We start from the raw sequence: 17,590 nt of genomic DNA on the forward strand, positions 1-17,590 counted from the left end.
TTCCTTTTTGTACAGTGGAGCGGCTTCCACGGCTATGTGCATTTTGCTTACTCAGTTTAAGAACATAGGCTGCTGGATCAGGCCAGTGGCTTATGTAGCCCAGCTTCGTGTTGTCACAGTGGTCAACCAGACGCTTCTGAGAAACCCACCAGCAGGATTCGAGCACAAGAGCATTCCTCCCCTTCTTGTGGTTTCCAGCAACGGGTATTCAGAAGTATTAAAGTTATAAGGTAAAGGGACCCCTGACCATTAGGTCCAGTCGTGGCCGACTCTGGGGTTGCAGGGCTCATCTCACTTTATTGGCCGAGGGATCCGGCGTACAGCTTCCGGCTCATGTGGCCAGCATGACTAAGCCGCTTCTGGCGAACCAGAGCAGCGCACAGAAACGCCGTTTACCTTCCCGCCGGAGTGGTACCTATTTATCTACTTGCACTTTGAGGTGCTTTCGAACTGCTAGGTTGGCAGGAGCAGGGACCGAGCAACAGTAGCTCACCCCGTCGCAGGGATTCGAACTGCCGACCTTCTGATCAGCAAGTCCTAGGATATGTGGTTTAACCCACAGCGCCACCCACGTCCCATTCAGAAGCATTACTGCCTCCCAATTTGTGTGTTTATGGCAGGAAACAAAATGTGCTGCATTTCAGACATTACGATGAACCTGCATTTTTCTACGTGAGTAATAGATCATGGCCTCATTCCAATGACTCATCATGCACCCTCCGTCACCAGCTAAACAGTGCTAGAGCTAATCGTCCTCTTAGCACTGGCTCTGCATCCATCGATCTGCTTGGAACAAAAAATTTCACTCTCGATTGTGGCACAGGGCAGCCTCTGAATGCATAAGAACAAGGCTGGGGGCAGGGAGATCTGCGGGAGACATGGAAGAAGGGGCATGTATATCTGATTCAGCCAAATATGATACGGTTTGCTGCCTGCAAGGCTATTGAGTCGGGAGGAAGAAATGAACACACTTCTAGGGGTGGAGTGAGGAAGAACAGAGGAGTCTGGAACAATGATCTTTTAGGGAACAGTTGCTCTTAGACAGATAGGAAGCTGGTCTCCTATTGGCAGCACAAATGGGAAGAAAAAAGTAGATTATTTGAAAACTCTGGAGTAGTGGCGGTTAGAGGCAGGGGGGAACGGAGAGAACAGAGATTCACTGATGTCCTGCAAATGTCCGTGGGGTGATGAAGAAGGGGTCCCAAGAGAGGGGTACTAAGAAAGGACCTCTGATTTGATGAGAAAAGAGATGGAGTGAAATTTACGGGAAGCATGCAAAGACAAATTCAAGTTTTGCATGGAAATATTACAGGTTGTACCTCCTTCATTTCATGGGCTTTTCCTCCCCCATTTCCCTCTCTATAGCTGTGGGGGGGGGGAGAGACTATGCATTGAAAAACTAATTCAAGGAAAAAGAAGATTGAGTCTGGTGCATACAAGGATATTTTTTCCCCCTCCCTCTACCCTTGCTTACATTGTTCACTGCTCTTGGGGGAAAGAAAAGAGATGTAAGGCTTTCCCCCTGCTGCCTTTGAAGCAGAGATGACAAACAAGATCAAACCCAGCATCAGCCAGCACTCCTAAAGCACTTCCCCTCTTCGGAGTGCTTTGCTGACATGACTTGTGGCGAGACCAAATGCTCTCTCCAAGGCAACGCCCACCGAAGCCCGTGGAATTACAGCGGGGGCCCAGACTTAGCAGAGGCTGCATTCTCAAAATCAGGGTAGGTTTTTTTATTCCAAGACAATGAATAATTTGTGATAATCTGATGTTCTTCCAGCCTCCGGCTTTGTAAAGTATATAGTCTGTGAGTTGGTATTGCCGCTTCATTTTGCAGGGGTTGGTGGAGTAAGTTGAGATTGCGAGAGGAGGGGGTGTCTTAAAGGTTCTTGTATTGAATGCAAATTAGGATCCAATAACCCAATAGCGGTTAAAATGTTAGGCTAGCACCTGGGAAACCAAGGTTCGAATCTACCCTCGGCCATGAAGCTCCCTGGGTGACATCAGGCCAGTTACTAACTCTCACCTGCCGACTAACATGCCGACTTAACAGGAGTATTGTGATCATAAGATGAGTTCAGAGCCTTGAGCTTATTGGGGAAAATGTAGGCTATAAATGTAATAAAATTAAATCCATGAGGGAGAAGGCATGAAGATGCCCTTTTGGTAGTCATGATGTGTGATGATCAGGCAAACATATTTTTTATGCATATTTGCATTATGTAAGCCTACCTGGGAATGTCACAGTCTGTAATCACTGTATTGGAGTGTGTGTGAATGTGCGTGTGTGTATAAATGACAACATTGGCTCCAGCCACTGCCACACCTACTGCCAGCCATGCCCACTGACGTAGGGCACCCACTCCTTGAGGCTAAAACGATTGCCAGTCCCTGCTGTAGCAGCTTCCCCGCACTATTTCAGTTTATAGCCTCTCAAAAGCGTAGGAGTGAGCTGTGCATTAAAACACAATAAAACGCAACAAAACTCATAGGAATTTCTCTGCTCTTTTCTAAGTTGGCTGTGATCCTCCTGAAAGCTCATCCTTGATTGTGATCCTTTACTGAAAATATGATCCTAGATCTTGGTTTTTGTGATCCTCAAAGGGAGGTCTAGTAACACTTCTGGGTGGTGATCAGGCTTGGACTTCAGTGAGTCTCCAGGGGGAAGGAAACCTGGAGGAAGCTACTGATCATATTTCTTTTCTTCCCTTTGCAAACCTGATATACCAGTAGGACCATTCAGAGGTCACCTTTTGCAGAGCTTGGAGATGAGAACAGGGTCATTGGAGAAGACAGTCTGTAAGGCAGAGTTGGGGAACCTGCAGCCCTCTAGATGTTGCTGGATTATAGAACTCCTCCTCCTTGACCATTGGCCATATTGGTTGAGGAGTGTGCTATTGCGCTCCTGCCCTGCTTCTGGGCATCCCATAGGCATCTGGTTGGCCACTGTGAGTACAGGACGCTGCACTAGTCAGAGCTTTGACCTGACTAGTCCAAAACATCTTACAGACACAGGTTCACAATCTCTTTGTTAAGGTATGTTGGATTGAAGCCATTAGGGCATAATAGGTTGTCAGCAGTTCATTGAATTATTCCCAGAAGAGAACAGTGAGCTTTTGTTAGGTGCAGTCATTGAAAAGAGCAGGGTAGAATTTATAGCTATGTTCTGTCTCCACTTTCGGAGGCGGTATGCCTCTAAACATCAGTTGCTGAAATTTACAAGTGGGGAGAGGGCCAGCGGCGTAGCTAGTTGCTCGGGTGCCCCGGGGGCGGGATGAATCGTCCATGGGGGCAGGACAAGCTACTCACTGGGCAGAGCAAGCCAGGGCAGGGCTGTAGGGCAGCTGTGAGGGAGGCAGCGGGCAGAAGCAAGCCCCACACTGCCGTTTCGGGCAGCATGGAGCCTGCAGGCACCCAGACTGCTGCATCACTCCCAGGAGAGACGCATGGCTTGGGTGCACTACACGACCCACGGTAAGTGCTGCCCCCCACGGTGTGGCACCCAGTGCCCCCCCTGTCCCCCCAACTATGCCTCTGGAGAGGTCTGTTGCACTCAGGTCCTGCTTGCTGGCTTTCCAGAAACTTCTGGTTGGCCTCTGTGAGAACAGGATGCTGAATTAGATGTTCTTATCTATAAAACATTCCTTTTTATTGATATCACTCAAGTCCTATCTTCCAAATAAAGGTAGCTGTTGTGGTGCAGGGATTGGATTGTGCCGAGCTGGCAAGATGAGCAGCATCTAAGAGGCCAAAGATGTGGCAAACATTTATGGTACCCAGCATACCTACAGGGCAACTTCCAGCCCCTCACACACTACCTTGACTTCTCTGAGCTCACCCAGGTGACCTGTTTATTGAGCATTCATTCTGATTTGCTTGCACAAAGCTTGATCTGTTTTAATTACACAAGCCTAAATTTACCAGTGCGTTCTTGAATCTCTCCCCTACATGAACCTGGGACCCTGCCCTAGTTATCCCCCTCAAATATAGACAGGGCAATTTCAGCAATGCTTCCTCTTTTTGAAATTCCCTCCGTGGGGACACTTGGCCAGCATCAATGTTGTTTTCTTCTTTTAGGCACCAAACAAACACCTTCCTTACCCCCGTCCCCCCAAAAGCCATTGGTATTTCTAACAGTGTACTCCAAACAGTCCTTGGGAATGCTTTAAATTTTTTAAATTTTTGGAATCTTCCATGTTAAATATGTTTTCCTTCAGTGAGCCTCTTGAGAGCTTCCAAGCTGAAAAGTGGAAGATCAGTTCTATAAATGAAATTAGTGTGCTTCAGGGAAAATGAATGCACCAATACTTCATAAAAGTAACACAGTACAGGATTCTTCCTATACAGTATTGTGGCTATCTTCATGTTGCATCTCTGGGGCAAATACATAATTTGGGGGTAAGGAAGCTGGGAATATTATTTGATCAGGCCCGTGGAATTACTATAGAACTCCCAACCTTGCAGCCCTCACATCTGATTTTCTGTTTGAACCTTGTTTTATAAGTGAGTGAGGTCCATCTCACTGTAGTCTTTATTACCTTGAGCTTAAATTCTTTTCTGTCTGCATTCTCTCTCTCTCTCTCCTCTTTCATACACACACACACACACACACACACACACACACACACAGTTCTTTTTCTAAAATTGTGGCTCATGAATGAAAGCTTTCTCCATTTCCACCCTATAAGTAGATGGAAAGGGGGAGGAGGCTTTGAATACTTGGAGCAAATACTAATGTTTTGAGGTGCGAGCATTGAATTTTAAAGAACCAATCCTTGCACAAGGCGAGGGGGGAGAGAGAGAGAGACTAAATGCCTTTGCTCCAACATATCGCTTAGCAACTTGGGATTTTTAAACTCTGGGGTAGATGGCAAGGAAGAGGGATTCTAGAGAACCTGCTCAGAAACTGGGGGTTGAGCAAATACTCTTTCTCTCTCTTGCCGAACCTTCCACCCCCACATTCTGCTCTCATTATGCAAACAGTGCTGCTCCATAGACAGCTACGTTTGCATATCTCCTGGCAGTAGTGTTTTTGCAGAATGAGAGTGTTTGGACAGGGATGAGTGGTTAAGGAACAATAAAAGGAAAAGGAGGTGTATGGGTGAGAGGGAGCAAGAGGGAGCTGCCTAAAAGGTAAGAAACCTCACCCCTTTGCTCTTTGTTCCTCCTGCCAAGACCAGCAAGGCAGCAGCAAGCTGTGGGCTCCAGGTTGATAATGTAACGGGAAGCTTCTTGATTTGTTTATTCCGCTCAGACTGAGGAGAAGGGAAATGGGAGCAACCGGGCAGAGTGTAGCACTGCTTATTCTCAAAAAACCACTATAAGCCAGAAAATCTGGCTTAACATTACATGCGAAGGTGGCCTACGTGTTCCCCTTCACTTGCTTCGGATAGAATTTAAACTTACTCACTTGAGCTTTTAAATCGCTTCATGATCTTGCTCTTTTTTATCTGCCTTTGTAGTTATTAAATTCACCCTTGGTCGAGCTGTTTCTTATCTCCCTGCTTCCTGTCCTGTCCTGTCTTCCTCAAAATATTCTGCAGACTTCTTTGTCTCACAAGTTATTGAAAACTCATCTTTTCCTTCTTGTGTTTTACCTTTCCATGCACTGTTTCGCTTTTTTAATTTCTTTCCTGGTCCTGGGCTGACTGTTGAATATTTTGCATCCTTTCTCTCCTTCCCCCTTTTCCTACACTCTCCAACTTGTGGGGAGTTTCTCATTTTGCTCCAGCTACCCTCTCCTCTAATCTCATGTGCTTTTAGATTGCAAGCCAGGACTCGTTTTGCTTTGACTTCCGCACAGCGCCTGGCGTGTATCTGGTGTTTGCAATGCTGATTTTTCCTCAACCTTCCCACAGCTTGCCTTTCATCATGAGTTCCGAGTTAAATGTCCCAGTGGATCCTCCCGCATCCACTTGTTGCAGTGAGCCGGCCGCTAAGGGCATGGACTACCGAGACTGGGTTCGTCGCAGTTACCTCGAGCTGGTCACATCCAACCATCATTCCGTCCAGGCCCTTTCATGGCGGAAATTGTACCTGAGCCGAGCCAAGTTGAAAGCTTCCAGCCGGACTTCTGCGTTACTCTCTGGATTTGCTATGGTATGTTTTCATAGCAGCTTGTCTGCAAAAATCTGCTCTGATCTCTGAACCGTTTGGTCTGTAGCTTGTGGTTAATAGCTAATGTGAATGTTCTAATGCTGACCCAGGATCAGAAGCAGCCTGAGGCAGAAACAAAACCTACAGCGTACAAAAAAAACACCCCATGCATCTGCGCTCACACCATGCGAATAGCTGAGCACGAGACTCTTAATTCCAGGGTCTTGGGTTCGAGCCCCACATTAATAATAATAATAATAAAATTTTATTTATATCCCGCCCTCACCAGCCTAAGCCAGGCTCAGAGCGGCTAACAACAGTAAAATGATAAAACATTCTAAAATCATTTCATTATAAAATTAATTCAAAACAGGTTAACGGCAACCATTGGGCTAGAGTTCTGTGAAGATTGCCAAAGGAGGGGGTCAGGCTGTGCCCTGACCAAAGGCCTGGTGGAACAGCTCTGTCTTGCAGGCCCTGCGGAAAGATGTCAAGTCCCGCAGGGCCCTAGTCTCTTGTGACAGAGCATTCCACCAGATCGGGGCCACAGCCGAAAAAGCCCTGGCTCTGGTTGAGGCCAGCCTAACCTCTCCTTATTCCAAATAGGATTCCTCGCAAGAAAAGGGAAAAGTTGACAGGTATGTGCCTAAGGCTAGTCAAGTTTTTTAACACCTGTGCTAGAAAATCCCACCAACGCCTCTCCCATTCCCTGTCCTGGCAGTAAAAATAAAAATACAGCAATGGTAAATAGCTGATCATTTGATGCCCTTTAGTATCACCCCAAATCAGCTACCCTGAGTCTTGCTCTTCCTAATGGTAGGGCCAATTCTGGTTCCTGGTGCTCTTGCATACATCTCCCCTGAATGTAGAAATAAAAGCAGCTTGTCAGTTTCATTTCTGTGTCTGAAAAAAATTGGCTCCATGTGCCTTTTGGATGGCTTCAGCTCACATTATGAACACCAAATGAGAGGGCTTTGAAAGGGGTTTAGACCTTAGTTGCCTTTGGCTGACTGGCATCCAACACCCTTCTAAAATGTGTGGGGGGGTTGTTTTCATTTTTATTTTTTTGTGATCTTATGTTGTGAAGCGCCCTGAGATCTCTGGGTAGAGGACAGTATACAAATTTAATAAGGTGGGCGGTTCTGTCGAAACGGCTCTGATCGGCCCCTTCCATCTGGCACGAATAGATAACTGAGCAGGGCCTGGCCTCTTTCCCCTGCCACAGTCCTGAAGGGAAGGGAAGAGAAAATGAAACGTAAGCAGTGTAGGAGGCTTCTGTCCAGCTGTAGTAGCATGGAACAGGCATCACTTTGTATGTCATGTTATCTAAGAATATTAAGCCTTTTGTGAGCCTGCCCCCATGGGCATTTTGAGGGGGAGGCCCCGAGTGCTGTCTCACGGTGTAGGTAGGACCAAAAGACATGGATGGCAAGAGAGATGCTGCGGTGACCTGCAACCCCAGTGCCATGTTTGTCTCCCTGCCTGAGAATGTGCAAAGCTACACTTGCAGCAAGCGCAAACCTTACTGGTAGAGAAGTTAGATCAACTTGAGGCCTGCTGATGAGGACGCCTTGGAGACATCTATGCAGTAGAAACCCGAGGGTGTTGCTTAAGATGTGCTGTTGTAAAAGCTCAGTGGTGGAGTCCACGATTTGCATGCAAATGTCCTAGGTTCAATCCCTGACATCTCTAGGCAGAGTTGGGAAAGACCTGGAGAGCTGCTGCCAGTCAGTGCAAGCACTATTGAGGTAGATAGATCAGGAGTCTGACTCAGTATAAGGCAGTTTCCTATGTTCTTTGGAGCCAGGGTGTGTGTGTATTTTCATGCAAAAAGGCACTGTAGCACAGACTACTGCTAATTTGTATATTGAATTAACCTACTTAGAAAATGTTTTCCCGGAGAGACCTGACCCAGATGGTTTCTTGGTCTGGCACAATTGTGGAGTTGTTTTCAGGACACACACCCCCACTTCAGGGAGCCTTTCTGTATGTCTACTGAGGCACCCCTGTGCCAACTCAGCAACCTTCAACACGCAGGAATGTTCTACAGCGCGTGCTGAATTCACACAAGGCGTTAGCCTGGACCTTGGGCTTCCTTACAACATTGTGTGAACTGAAAGTGCACTCTAGCGCAGAGGAGCACCGAGTTTGGCTGGTCTTGGTAACCTGTCAAAATCTGTGCTTGCTAACCTTGCCCCTTTAAATTGAAAAAAGAAAAGAAAAAAGCATTGACTGGCTTTTGGGCAGCAGGGGGAAACGAGGGGGAACTGAATCGAGTATCCTGTGCAAAGAGTCATTTCACTTATGGAATAAAGGCGTCATTCCATAAATTGCCACACATTGCAAGTGGTCAGTAGCCATGTCCTTTCAGCGTTGCGTACATAATAAATTTGCACCAGATTGAAGATAAAGTCTTGGATTTTATTATGCCTGTACACCCCCCCCCCGGCATGGGTGAAATTAGCTTATCCATCAAAACTAGATCCCGAAGTTGTGACAGCCAAGCTTCCAAAAGGTCTCTATTTAAAGTCTTCCAGAATTTCATAATTATAAGGCTTGCTGCAGTCATTAAACAAGTTATACACTTTTTATTACTATTTGAAAGATCCCGAGCAGCCTCCACATGGAATGAAAAGAGGGTGATCTTGGAATCTAGAGGCGTGTTTTGCTTAGTGATTAAAGCAGCTTCATAAAACACTTTTCCCAAAAAGGAAATGCCTTCGAGGGTGTAGCTACCACATATAGGGGGGAAACCACCTGTCAACTTTTATAATGATCAAGTCCCACTTATAACAAATAATAATAAATAAATACTCTTCCTCTGGACATAGGCATTCTAAATAGTAACTATTTATAGATTTATTCCCTGTTAATTTGTCCCCTTTTTAAAACCATCTGAGCTATCCCCATGTCCCATGACAGTGAATTCCATGTTGGTTCATGCATTGAGTGAATGACAATTGCTTGTGTGGATTGTTCTTGTGGGTTAGCAGTTGTCACAGACTGGTTGGATGCAAAGGAATGGTGGGAGGAACCAGCTGGGGAATCCCCCAAGGGAAGAAAGCTCAGAGTCCAGGAATTGGTGGTGGGACAACAATGTGTGGTCGGAGGAAGAAGACTGGGAAGAGGCGGTGTCGGAAGCTGAAGGGGTAACAGGACCTAGTGAGCTGGGAGAGTCCGTGGCAAAGAGGTGTCCAGAATCAGAGGCAGAAGTTGAAACAGAAGAGGAGGGAGGCCAAGAGGCAGAGATGAGTCAGGCTGGTGACGAATCACAGGTTTCTCCCTCTCCTGCTGTGACAAGCTCCCCTCCCCTCTAGTATCCCAGAACCAGAAGAGGCATGAAAAGGGCGGAGGAGAGGTTGGCTGCACGCAGGCACAGTCTCCAATTGCTTGGAGGGACTATCAGTCTCAGCAACTGATTCATGAGGCAAGACCTACCAGGGATGAGCTGCCATGCTCATCAAGCCTAACGCTCTGCCCAGTCTGTGCTAATTGTGTTCTTGCTATTAAGGAGCAACTTGACTGGTGTGATTTACTGCCGACTCTCTCCTGGGTTTTGTAGAGGCAAGCACACACTGACGGATGTTGCTTTTCAGGTGGCGATGGTGGAGGTCCAGCTGGAGATGCAGTACCAGTACCCCCCGATGTTGCTGATTGCCTTCAGTGCCTGCACTACCATCCTTGTGGCTGTCCACCTCTTCGCCCTGCTCATCAGCACTTGCATCCTCCCCAACGTGGAAGCCGTGAGCAACATCCACAACCTGAACTCTATCAGCGAGTCCCCCCACGAGCGCATGCACCCCTACATTGAGCTGGCCTGGGGCTTTTCCACTGTCCTGGGCATCCTCCTCTTCCTCGCCGAGGTCGTCCTCCTGTGCTGGATCAAGTTCCTGCCCGTGGACTCCGTGCTGAGAAACGGCACTGCCATTGTCCAGAAGACCAGCCAGCATACAGGGTGGCAGGCAGCTCTCATCTCCACCATCATCATGGTCCCGGTGGGGATCATCTTTGTCGTCTTCACCATCCATTTCTACCGCTCCCTCGTCCGCCACAAAACCGAGCGCCACAACCGGGAGATTGAAGAGCTCCACAAACTGAAAGTGCAGCTGGATGGGCACGACCGGGGGCTGCAGGTTGTGTGATGGCCAGCGGGTGCCTTTCTGTTTGCAGCTCTGAGGATTTTCATAACAGGAATTAACCCCCAGGTGCCTAACGTTCTCAGATGCCAAAACGTTCTGGGCGGCCAGCTCTTCAAATCTGTGGGTGATGTTACTGTGTCGTTAAAACTGAACCCTTTACCTACATCTATGCAGTTGTTTGAAGATGGGCTTGTCCTTTAGCTTTCCACATTTTTAGGTGGGTGGGAAGGGAGACAGACTAAGCAATTTTTAAAAAATATGCATCAGTTTTAGTGAAGTGGGGTCGTGTTTTTCTGCAGGAGCTTATATGCAAAGTGAGGAAAGGGGTGTGATTCTCTCACCGTCAATTGATTTACAAACTTCACTTTTGGAGAGGAGTTTGTAAATCGCAGTATGTGAACATCTATGGAAATCTGTGAAATGTGTCCACAGTGACTTTTTTTACATTGGGGGGGCGGGGACTATTTCTGGAATTGTGACAAGACCAGAAACTGGGGCGGGGGGTGGATGCTATCAGAGATGAGTTTTTCCTCTGTCCAGTTCAAGTAGCTTCTATAGGGTGGAAAGAGTTCCCATTGAGAAAGCGGCTAGCGAGGGCTCCATTGCCTCTGTGGAAGGGCTGGAAATTATCTGTCTTTCAACACAAAAACCAGGTAGCAAAGAACAGAAGGGCTTTAAAGAGCACCATGTAGTATTTTACACAAGTAGAAATGCAGGTGTGAATGCATAACCAAAGTTTGTTGTTGTGTGTATATAAAAGGCTGTAGCCTGAAAATCTCTCTCCTAGCACAACCCCCAATGCGCTTTAGAATGGGCATAGTGTCCACTTGTATATTGCACAAGTTTTGTACATTGCACAAGTTTTGAAAACTGACACAGAGCAGAGCTGGTCGGCCGGTACCCCTAAGCCCAAACAGCCGCCATCAGCTGCTGCTTGAGCAGTTTTTCGTGTTTGTGTGTGCCCTAAGCTATATCGTAGAAACAGGAAGAAGAATCACATCATGGGGGTGAGACATAGGGAAGGACTGGGGCCTCTTCTTCCTGGAAGCATTCTGTTCCCTGAAGAGCTGGCTGCTTTGACACCTAAACAGCATTTATACAGGATGCCACCCACCACCACCCCTGGCCACCAATCTTCAGAGTGTGTTTGGCTAACTGAAATCAAAAATTGAGGGGCCATCCAAGCTTCTTTCTCGTGCAACAACATGAGCAACAAATTATTTGTGATGAAGTAGCCCTGTTGAGCTGGGATCAACTTTTAAGCAAACCCGCATAGCATCTGCCAGCTGCTTGAGCCGTTGTGTCCTGTTTCATGGAGGCTTACGGCATCCCCGGCGTTTCTGTGTTGCAACAACAGGATAACTGTATGGTACGTGAGAAGTTTGCGGTCATTGGGAACTGCACCTTGAAAACAGAAAAAAGTGCTCTTTTGTATGCGTAACAGTCTTGTTCTGAAAGAAAATACAGCACCTTGGACCTTATTTGCTGTACAAACACTGTTGCCAAAATGTTTAAATTAATCTGTATATTGGTAGTATGTCCTTAACAGCTATACCTCATTCCTCCTTTGTCATGCTTGGCTGCCGGCGGGACACGCTAATCATATTATAACTAATAAGTATATTGTATTTACATTTACATCTCCTCACTCCTCCCCACCCCCACGTGTAAATTGTGAAATCTGCCTAAACTGCCAATTATTAAATACTTCTAAGCCATCTTTGAGATGCTTAAAAAAAAATCTGTTACTTCTTTGAAGTCCTTTAGAGTCAGGGAAAGGCTTGTGCGATTATGGGGTACCCGAGCTCATTTCTGCACTTGGCCCAAATCACAAGCCTGATATGGATTTGATCTTCGAGTTCTTCCGAAAGCCCCAGTGATGCAAGTGCGTGGGGCTCCCTTGGCAGCACAACAGCATGCAAAGTCGCAAGTTTCCTTGAGAACAAGGCCTCCAGGAACTGGAGGGCTGCAGGTAGTACATATTGACTCTCTTAATTTTCATTGTAAACCACCCTGGGATAAATATTACAAAGGTGGTGGATAAATGCCATCAATAAATCTGTAACACAGTGGAGGGAAATCATAGAATCATGGCGTTGGAAGGGACCTGACATGTCATGAAGCCCAACCCTTTCTCTATGCAGGTAATCTGCTCAAGCATCCCTGCTAAGTGGCCCTCCAGTCACTTTAAATCAGACTGGAGGGCTACTTAGCAGGGATGCCAAGTTCATCAATTTCCAAGGTTATTCTTCCCCACTTTCAAAGGCTCATACTGCTGGGAAGTTCTTCCTTAATGTTTAGTCGGAATCCTTTTCCTTGCAACGTGGACCCAGCTAAATTACGCTGCCAATTCATGGTCTCAGAGCTTGTGTACAAATCCCTAGCATCTAGTTTTCTAGACAATTTCTCCCTGTATTGTCCTGCCTAGGCTTTTAAGATCCACCAGCAAAGCAAGTCCTCATTATTCCAGCTCTGGGTGAAGGCTGCAGTGTTTTGATCTGAGTTAGGACCTTCTCAGCGTTGCAGAATTCCCTTTCTATGGTAAGGCTGGTGCTGGCATCGCTTAGCTTTCAGCACAAGCTAAAGACTTTCCTTTTCTACCAGGCCTTCAACAACCACCTGATACAGTGGTACCTCGGGTTACATATGCTTCAGGTTACAGACTCCGCTAACCCAGAAATAGTACCTTGGGTTAAGAACTTTGCTTCAGGATGAGAACAGAAATTGTACTCCAGCGGCGCGGCGGCAGCAGGAGGCTCCATTAGCTAGAGTGGTGCTTCAGGTTAAGAACAGTTTCACGTTAAGAACGGACCTCCGGAATGAATTAAGTACTTAACCCGAGGTACCACTGTACGATGAAGTCCATGTTTAATACAGAGGAGCATATCAAGGGAGTTGATGAAATTATTTTTGCCATCTTGTTATGCTTGCTAATGTCATACCACACATTTCTTTTCCTGTGCGATAGTGTATGTACTTGTTTTATTATGTAGCCCACCCTAGGATCACCTGGTGATAAAGGGCAAAATAATAATTAAGAAGTGGGTTTGCATCCTACACTTTGGAGCAGAGGAAAGGTTGAAAATTTGATTCCATTCACATATATGCGAACCTAATACGTACTTTCTGAAACTACACAAACTGAAACACCCTTTGAAATTTGCACTTCTCTGAAATTTGCAGTGCAGTTCTCTGGCCAAGGAATATGTACAAAGGTGCATAAACTAGAGGGAATTGCGCTTAAAAATGCATGTATTAGTGAAAATGACCTAGGAACATCTCTACCCCTTGCTGTCTTCCTCGCCCTCCCTTGGACACGATCCAGTCACTATCTTCCAAGGACTGGACTTCAGAAAATAGGCACCCCACCCCAAGACATGTTTGGACATGCTCCCAACCTGGTTTTCATATTTGAGTTCCTAGCAAAAGGGCTAAAACTCAGTGGCAGAACTCATGCTTTCCATGAAGACCCACTGCCCTAACCCTAACCCTAACCCACTGGTTTCAGCAGAATGTGCTGGATGAGGCAAAACGATGGCTTGACTTGGTTCAAGGCTTTCGTTTGTGAGCAGCTGCTACCCAACAGTACTGGAGAAAATGGCTGCACAGATGGGAGTGGCTCTGGCAGGGGGGCCGTTAATGGAGAAACCGAAAAAAACAAAACTAGTAACTACCAAGGGGTGGACAGTTAGGAAGAATAGTATTTTTCATACTTTGCGATAGGCGTCAGTTCACAATAAAAATGGGTGCGTGTGAGAGAGTACAATGAGCTGGGTGACCTAGAAGCAAGAGCAAAATTCTTTTGCTGCTAATTAGTGGAAGCAGTGAACCATCCGAAGTGTGTAAAATCCAGAACAGTCTTTCTTGAAAGGCCATATTCTTGGCCATAATGAAAACGGTTGACCTTTGGAGGAATAAATCATTCTGCCAAGTCTTGTGAGCAGCTGCAGGCTAATGACTTTCAGAAGAATCCCTTAAGTCTGGAAATGGGCATTGTTAGGGAGTGACCCAGGCCCCAAAGTTTTTTTGTGGCAGGACTTGGATCTGCTGCCCTTTTCCCTCTTCTTTTTAGCATTTATTTTTAAACGTGTTCAAAGTCATAAAGCATTGTAAGTCATGCACACGTACAGCTACATTGCTACAAGAAATGGGGAACAGAAGAACAGGGCGGGGGGGGGGAGAAGTGGGAGTGGAAGAGCAAGTACAATCCCACCCTCAACTTTTTATGTTGCTCAGAGGTGGTGCCAGAACTTTCTGCATTGCTAAGTAGTGGGAAATCTCCCATTTCCTTCTTTACCCAAATTTTGTAAGGGCAAAATGCCAGCAGCATCTCTGCAAGCTTCCCTGTTGTCTTTTATGCGCATTTCCTTTCAGCATTATCTCATAAAGGCCACTGCTGCCAGCCTTGGTGCGGCATCACCATCTGCTTTGATGTCCCTCCCTTAACCCAGCTTCTCAGGTAACCAGGCCTCTCTCATCCTTGTAATCAGCTAATGAGGTCCTTCTCATCTCTATCTGGTTTCCAAGGTCTCATACCCACCACTTCTCTGTCTTAATTAAAAGTGGTATGGAACCACAGCTGCTCTGCAGACCAAGCTAAACCTTTTTGTACTGTTGTCATAAATTGTGGCTCATCAAGGATGTTTGGTTGTTTGCTGATTTGCACTTTTGATTAGTGGATTCTGGTAACATGATAGAACAATTCTCCTTCCCCTTGACAAAGCTTGTTCAAGGCACTGAATTTCTGAAGCACGTCAAATTCACTTTCTACCCTTGATCTTTTAGAAAATAAATTGCTGAGAGTCACAGCTTACGTTCTGTCAAACTCTTAAGTACTTTTAAGGCTATTACAACTGCAGTAGCAAAGGCGCCAAAATCCGTTCTTAAATTATTAATTGTAGATTTAAAAACCATTTTTGCAAGTTCGCAAATCTCTGTTCGCGTATCTAGGAATTGCAAAGCACGGTTGCCGTTTTATGTCCTTCTGTCAGGCTTGCGCCCTAATTTCTTGTTCCCAACCCTAGATTTCAGAGGAATAATTGCAGTTTGGGAGAAGAAAGGATTCTCCCTTTGTAAAGTGATCTGTGAGAAGAGACAGAGTGGCCATGTGTCCTATTTTTAAGAGGACAGTTCTCTGTGTGAAGGGCTGCCTGGTCCATCAAAAGGGAGACCAGCAGAGGTCCTGATGTTTCCCAATAAACAGTTATCACCTGGCTAGTGTAGGCACACATGAGCATGTTCAAATGTCACCAATATATTTGCCCTCTGTTTTAGCAATTCATTTTTTTCTTAATAATGTATTTGATGGCAACCCCAGTGGGAGCTGGGCAGGAGGATGCTTAAACTGTGGAACTCCAACCCCAGAGATTCCCCACATATGCACACCCCCAGTTGGTGCCGCTTGATCAAAATATTTTTAAATATATTCAAGCAGGCATCTACCTATCTGGCGCTGGTATTTTTAGCTGCTTTAGGCGTCTGAATTATAGGACTTGCACCATCACCTCGCATTCATGGGCAGTCACCAAGGTCCCAATACTCTAGCAGGGCCCACTACTGATGCTGTTCTGCCCCCGCCACCCCCCCTCAAAAACCCAGCCAGGTGCCCCCAACACTGTCAGGCAATTGGATCTGAGCTGCTAGCATAATTTTTCACAGGACCCTGAATTATGCTGGGATACTGGACTAGACGGGCTCTTCTTGTTTCCTTAATAGTCAACTGAATCAGTAACAGAACTGTTAGTTGTACCACCTGTATCCTTCTCCATGCAGGTGATTCTGCAGGTGGGGGGCTTTCCATAGCCTCAGCCTCTCTTCACCAGCAGATACTTTTAAATACTGTTCTTTCAATGCCTATTTATTTATTCATTCTGTAGCAGTCTCTCTCATAGCTGCCAGCTGAGTCATCATGAGAAAAGCAAAATACACCATTTGTGTGATATATATATGGTAGGTATTCTTCACACTTTTGAATATAATTACATGGCAAATATTAAGCTGTGTTTCGTGTCTGCATACCGGGGGGGGGGGGAATACTGGTGCAATAGAGCGTATGATTTCATCAGCCCCTAGAATCTTGTTGTGGTTACTGTCAAAGCACAGGTGCTACCTGCTGTCTGGGGATCTTCCTATTACAATTTAGTCAGGAAGCAAGCAGAGCATGGGTGGAGCAGGGTTCCCTCAAGGGAAGGAAGTATGTCCCATGTTGTCAAATGCCTTACATCCTTTTTATTTATCAGACAGCTGGGATTCTGTGCTGGATTTAAGACGTATTTTCCCAGCTTTCTAAAATTATGTTTGGGGGGGGGGAGAAGCATTAGTGTGATTGTACTGTATTATTTTTATATAAACTGCCAATCCTTGTGTGCAGGCAGAACATGGGCTACTGAAGGAGAATCTACAGTAAAGCACATTCAATTTCCAGTTAATTGCTCTTAAAAGCAGAGCAGTGAAAGTGCTCAGTCCCAGGAGCTGTGAGTCAAGGCACAGTGCAGCAAGCAGACCCCAGGGGTGTCACTGCCTGAGAAAAGCTACACCTCTTACTTATGGAGCTGTAAGAAAAAGGATGCAGGTAGCATTCCATGCAATTGCTTACTAAGAAATAGCCTGGTACCACCTCCCAGGGTTGGTGGAAATACAGACAAGGGCCTTCTCCACTGCAGGACCCAGGCTGTGGAGCCCACAACCCTGGGAAATCGCTCTTGCCTCCATTGGTATTCTGGTGCAGGCTGAAAACCTTTTCACTGCAGGAGGCGTGTCTGTTGTTCCCATTTCTGGTTCCTTCACCTTTGCTGACCTCATCAACTTCTTCAAAACAAAACAAATTCCTTCCAGTAGCACCTTAAAGACCAACACTTCATGCACACGAAAGCTCATACCAAGAACTGACTTAGTTGGTCTTTAAGGTGCTACTGGAAGGAATTTGTTTTGTTTTGACTATGGCAGACCAACACGGCTACCTATCATCAACTTCTTATGAGCTTTCTCAATTTGTCTTAATTAACCATTAACTTTGGTGATTGTTAATTGCCTTGAGTGTTTTGTAAGAAATTCAGCAACATTTAAAAATAAACAGTGTAATGGTTTAACCTGGTACGGGGCAACATCTCATAACCTTTTTACCTGTGGTGTTTGCCCTGCAGCTATTATATATGTGCAAGTTTCATGCACTTTTAATTAATCTCCTACATCTGGGGTACACTGCCCTTTCACAGGGAATAAAAAAGCCCAAGAAGTCTTGCCGGTGTCCCTTGAAATATCAGTGTGCCTAAGAGCTGGTGGAAGAGGAGCAAGGGGTTCCTTGAAAGATCACTGAAAACCACAACTTTAGTAGAATTATCAGAAAAAGACCCAAG

General features: G+C 46.0%; 1 protein-coding gene across 1 annotated transcript; it reads left to right on the forward strand.

Annotated features, from left to right (window-relative positions):
* The first annotated feature begins 561 nt into the window (after positions 1 to 561).
* Positions 562 to 11,951, forward strand: ORAI2 (ORAI calcium release-activated calcium modulator 2). Its single transcript, XM_081843623.1, has 3 exons — positions 562 to 1,723; positions 5,859 to 6,099; positions 9,693 to 11,951. The coding sequence occupies exons 1-3, from the start codon at positions 1,617 to 1,619 to the stop codon at positions 10,236 to 10,238; spliced, it is 894 nt and encodes a 297-aa protein (XP_081699749.1). The 5' UTR covers positions 562 to 1,616; the 3' UTR covers positions 10,239 to 11,951.
* The last annotated feature ends 5,639 nt before the right edge of the window (positions 11,952 to 17,590 follow it).

This window comes from Podarcis erhardii (genome assembly GCF_964252035.2).
Source record: "Podarcis erhardii genome assembly, chromosome: 16".
Lineage (NCBI taxonomy): Eukaryota > Metazoa > Chordata > Lepidosauria > Squamata > Lacertidae > Podarcis > Podarcis erhardii.

What these genes read in the sequence shown, in the direction of transcription:
- ORAI2 (XM_081843623.1), top strand. Translation starts at nt 1,617, where the DNA reads ATGACTTGTGGCGAGACCAAATGCTCTCTCCAAGGCAACGCCCACCGA. An exon ending in GCTGCATTCTCAAAATCAGG is followed by an intron (nt 1,724 to 5,858) that starts GTAGGTTTTTTT and finishes ACCTTCCCACAG; the next exon opens with CTTGCCTTTCATCATGAGTT. An exon ending in TACTCTCTGGATTTGCTATG is followed by an intron (nt 6,100 to 9,692) that starts GTATGTTTTCAT and finishes GTTGCTTTTCAG; the next exon opens with GTGGCGATGGTGGAGGTCCA.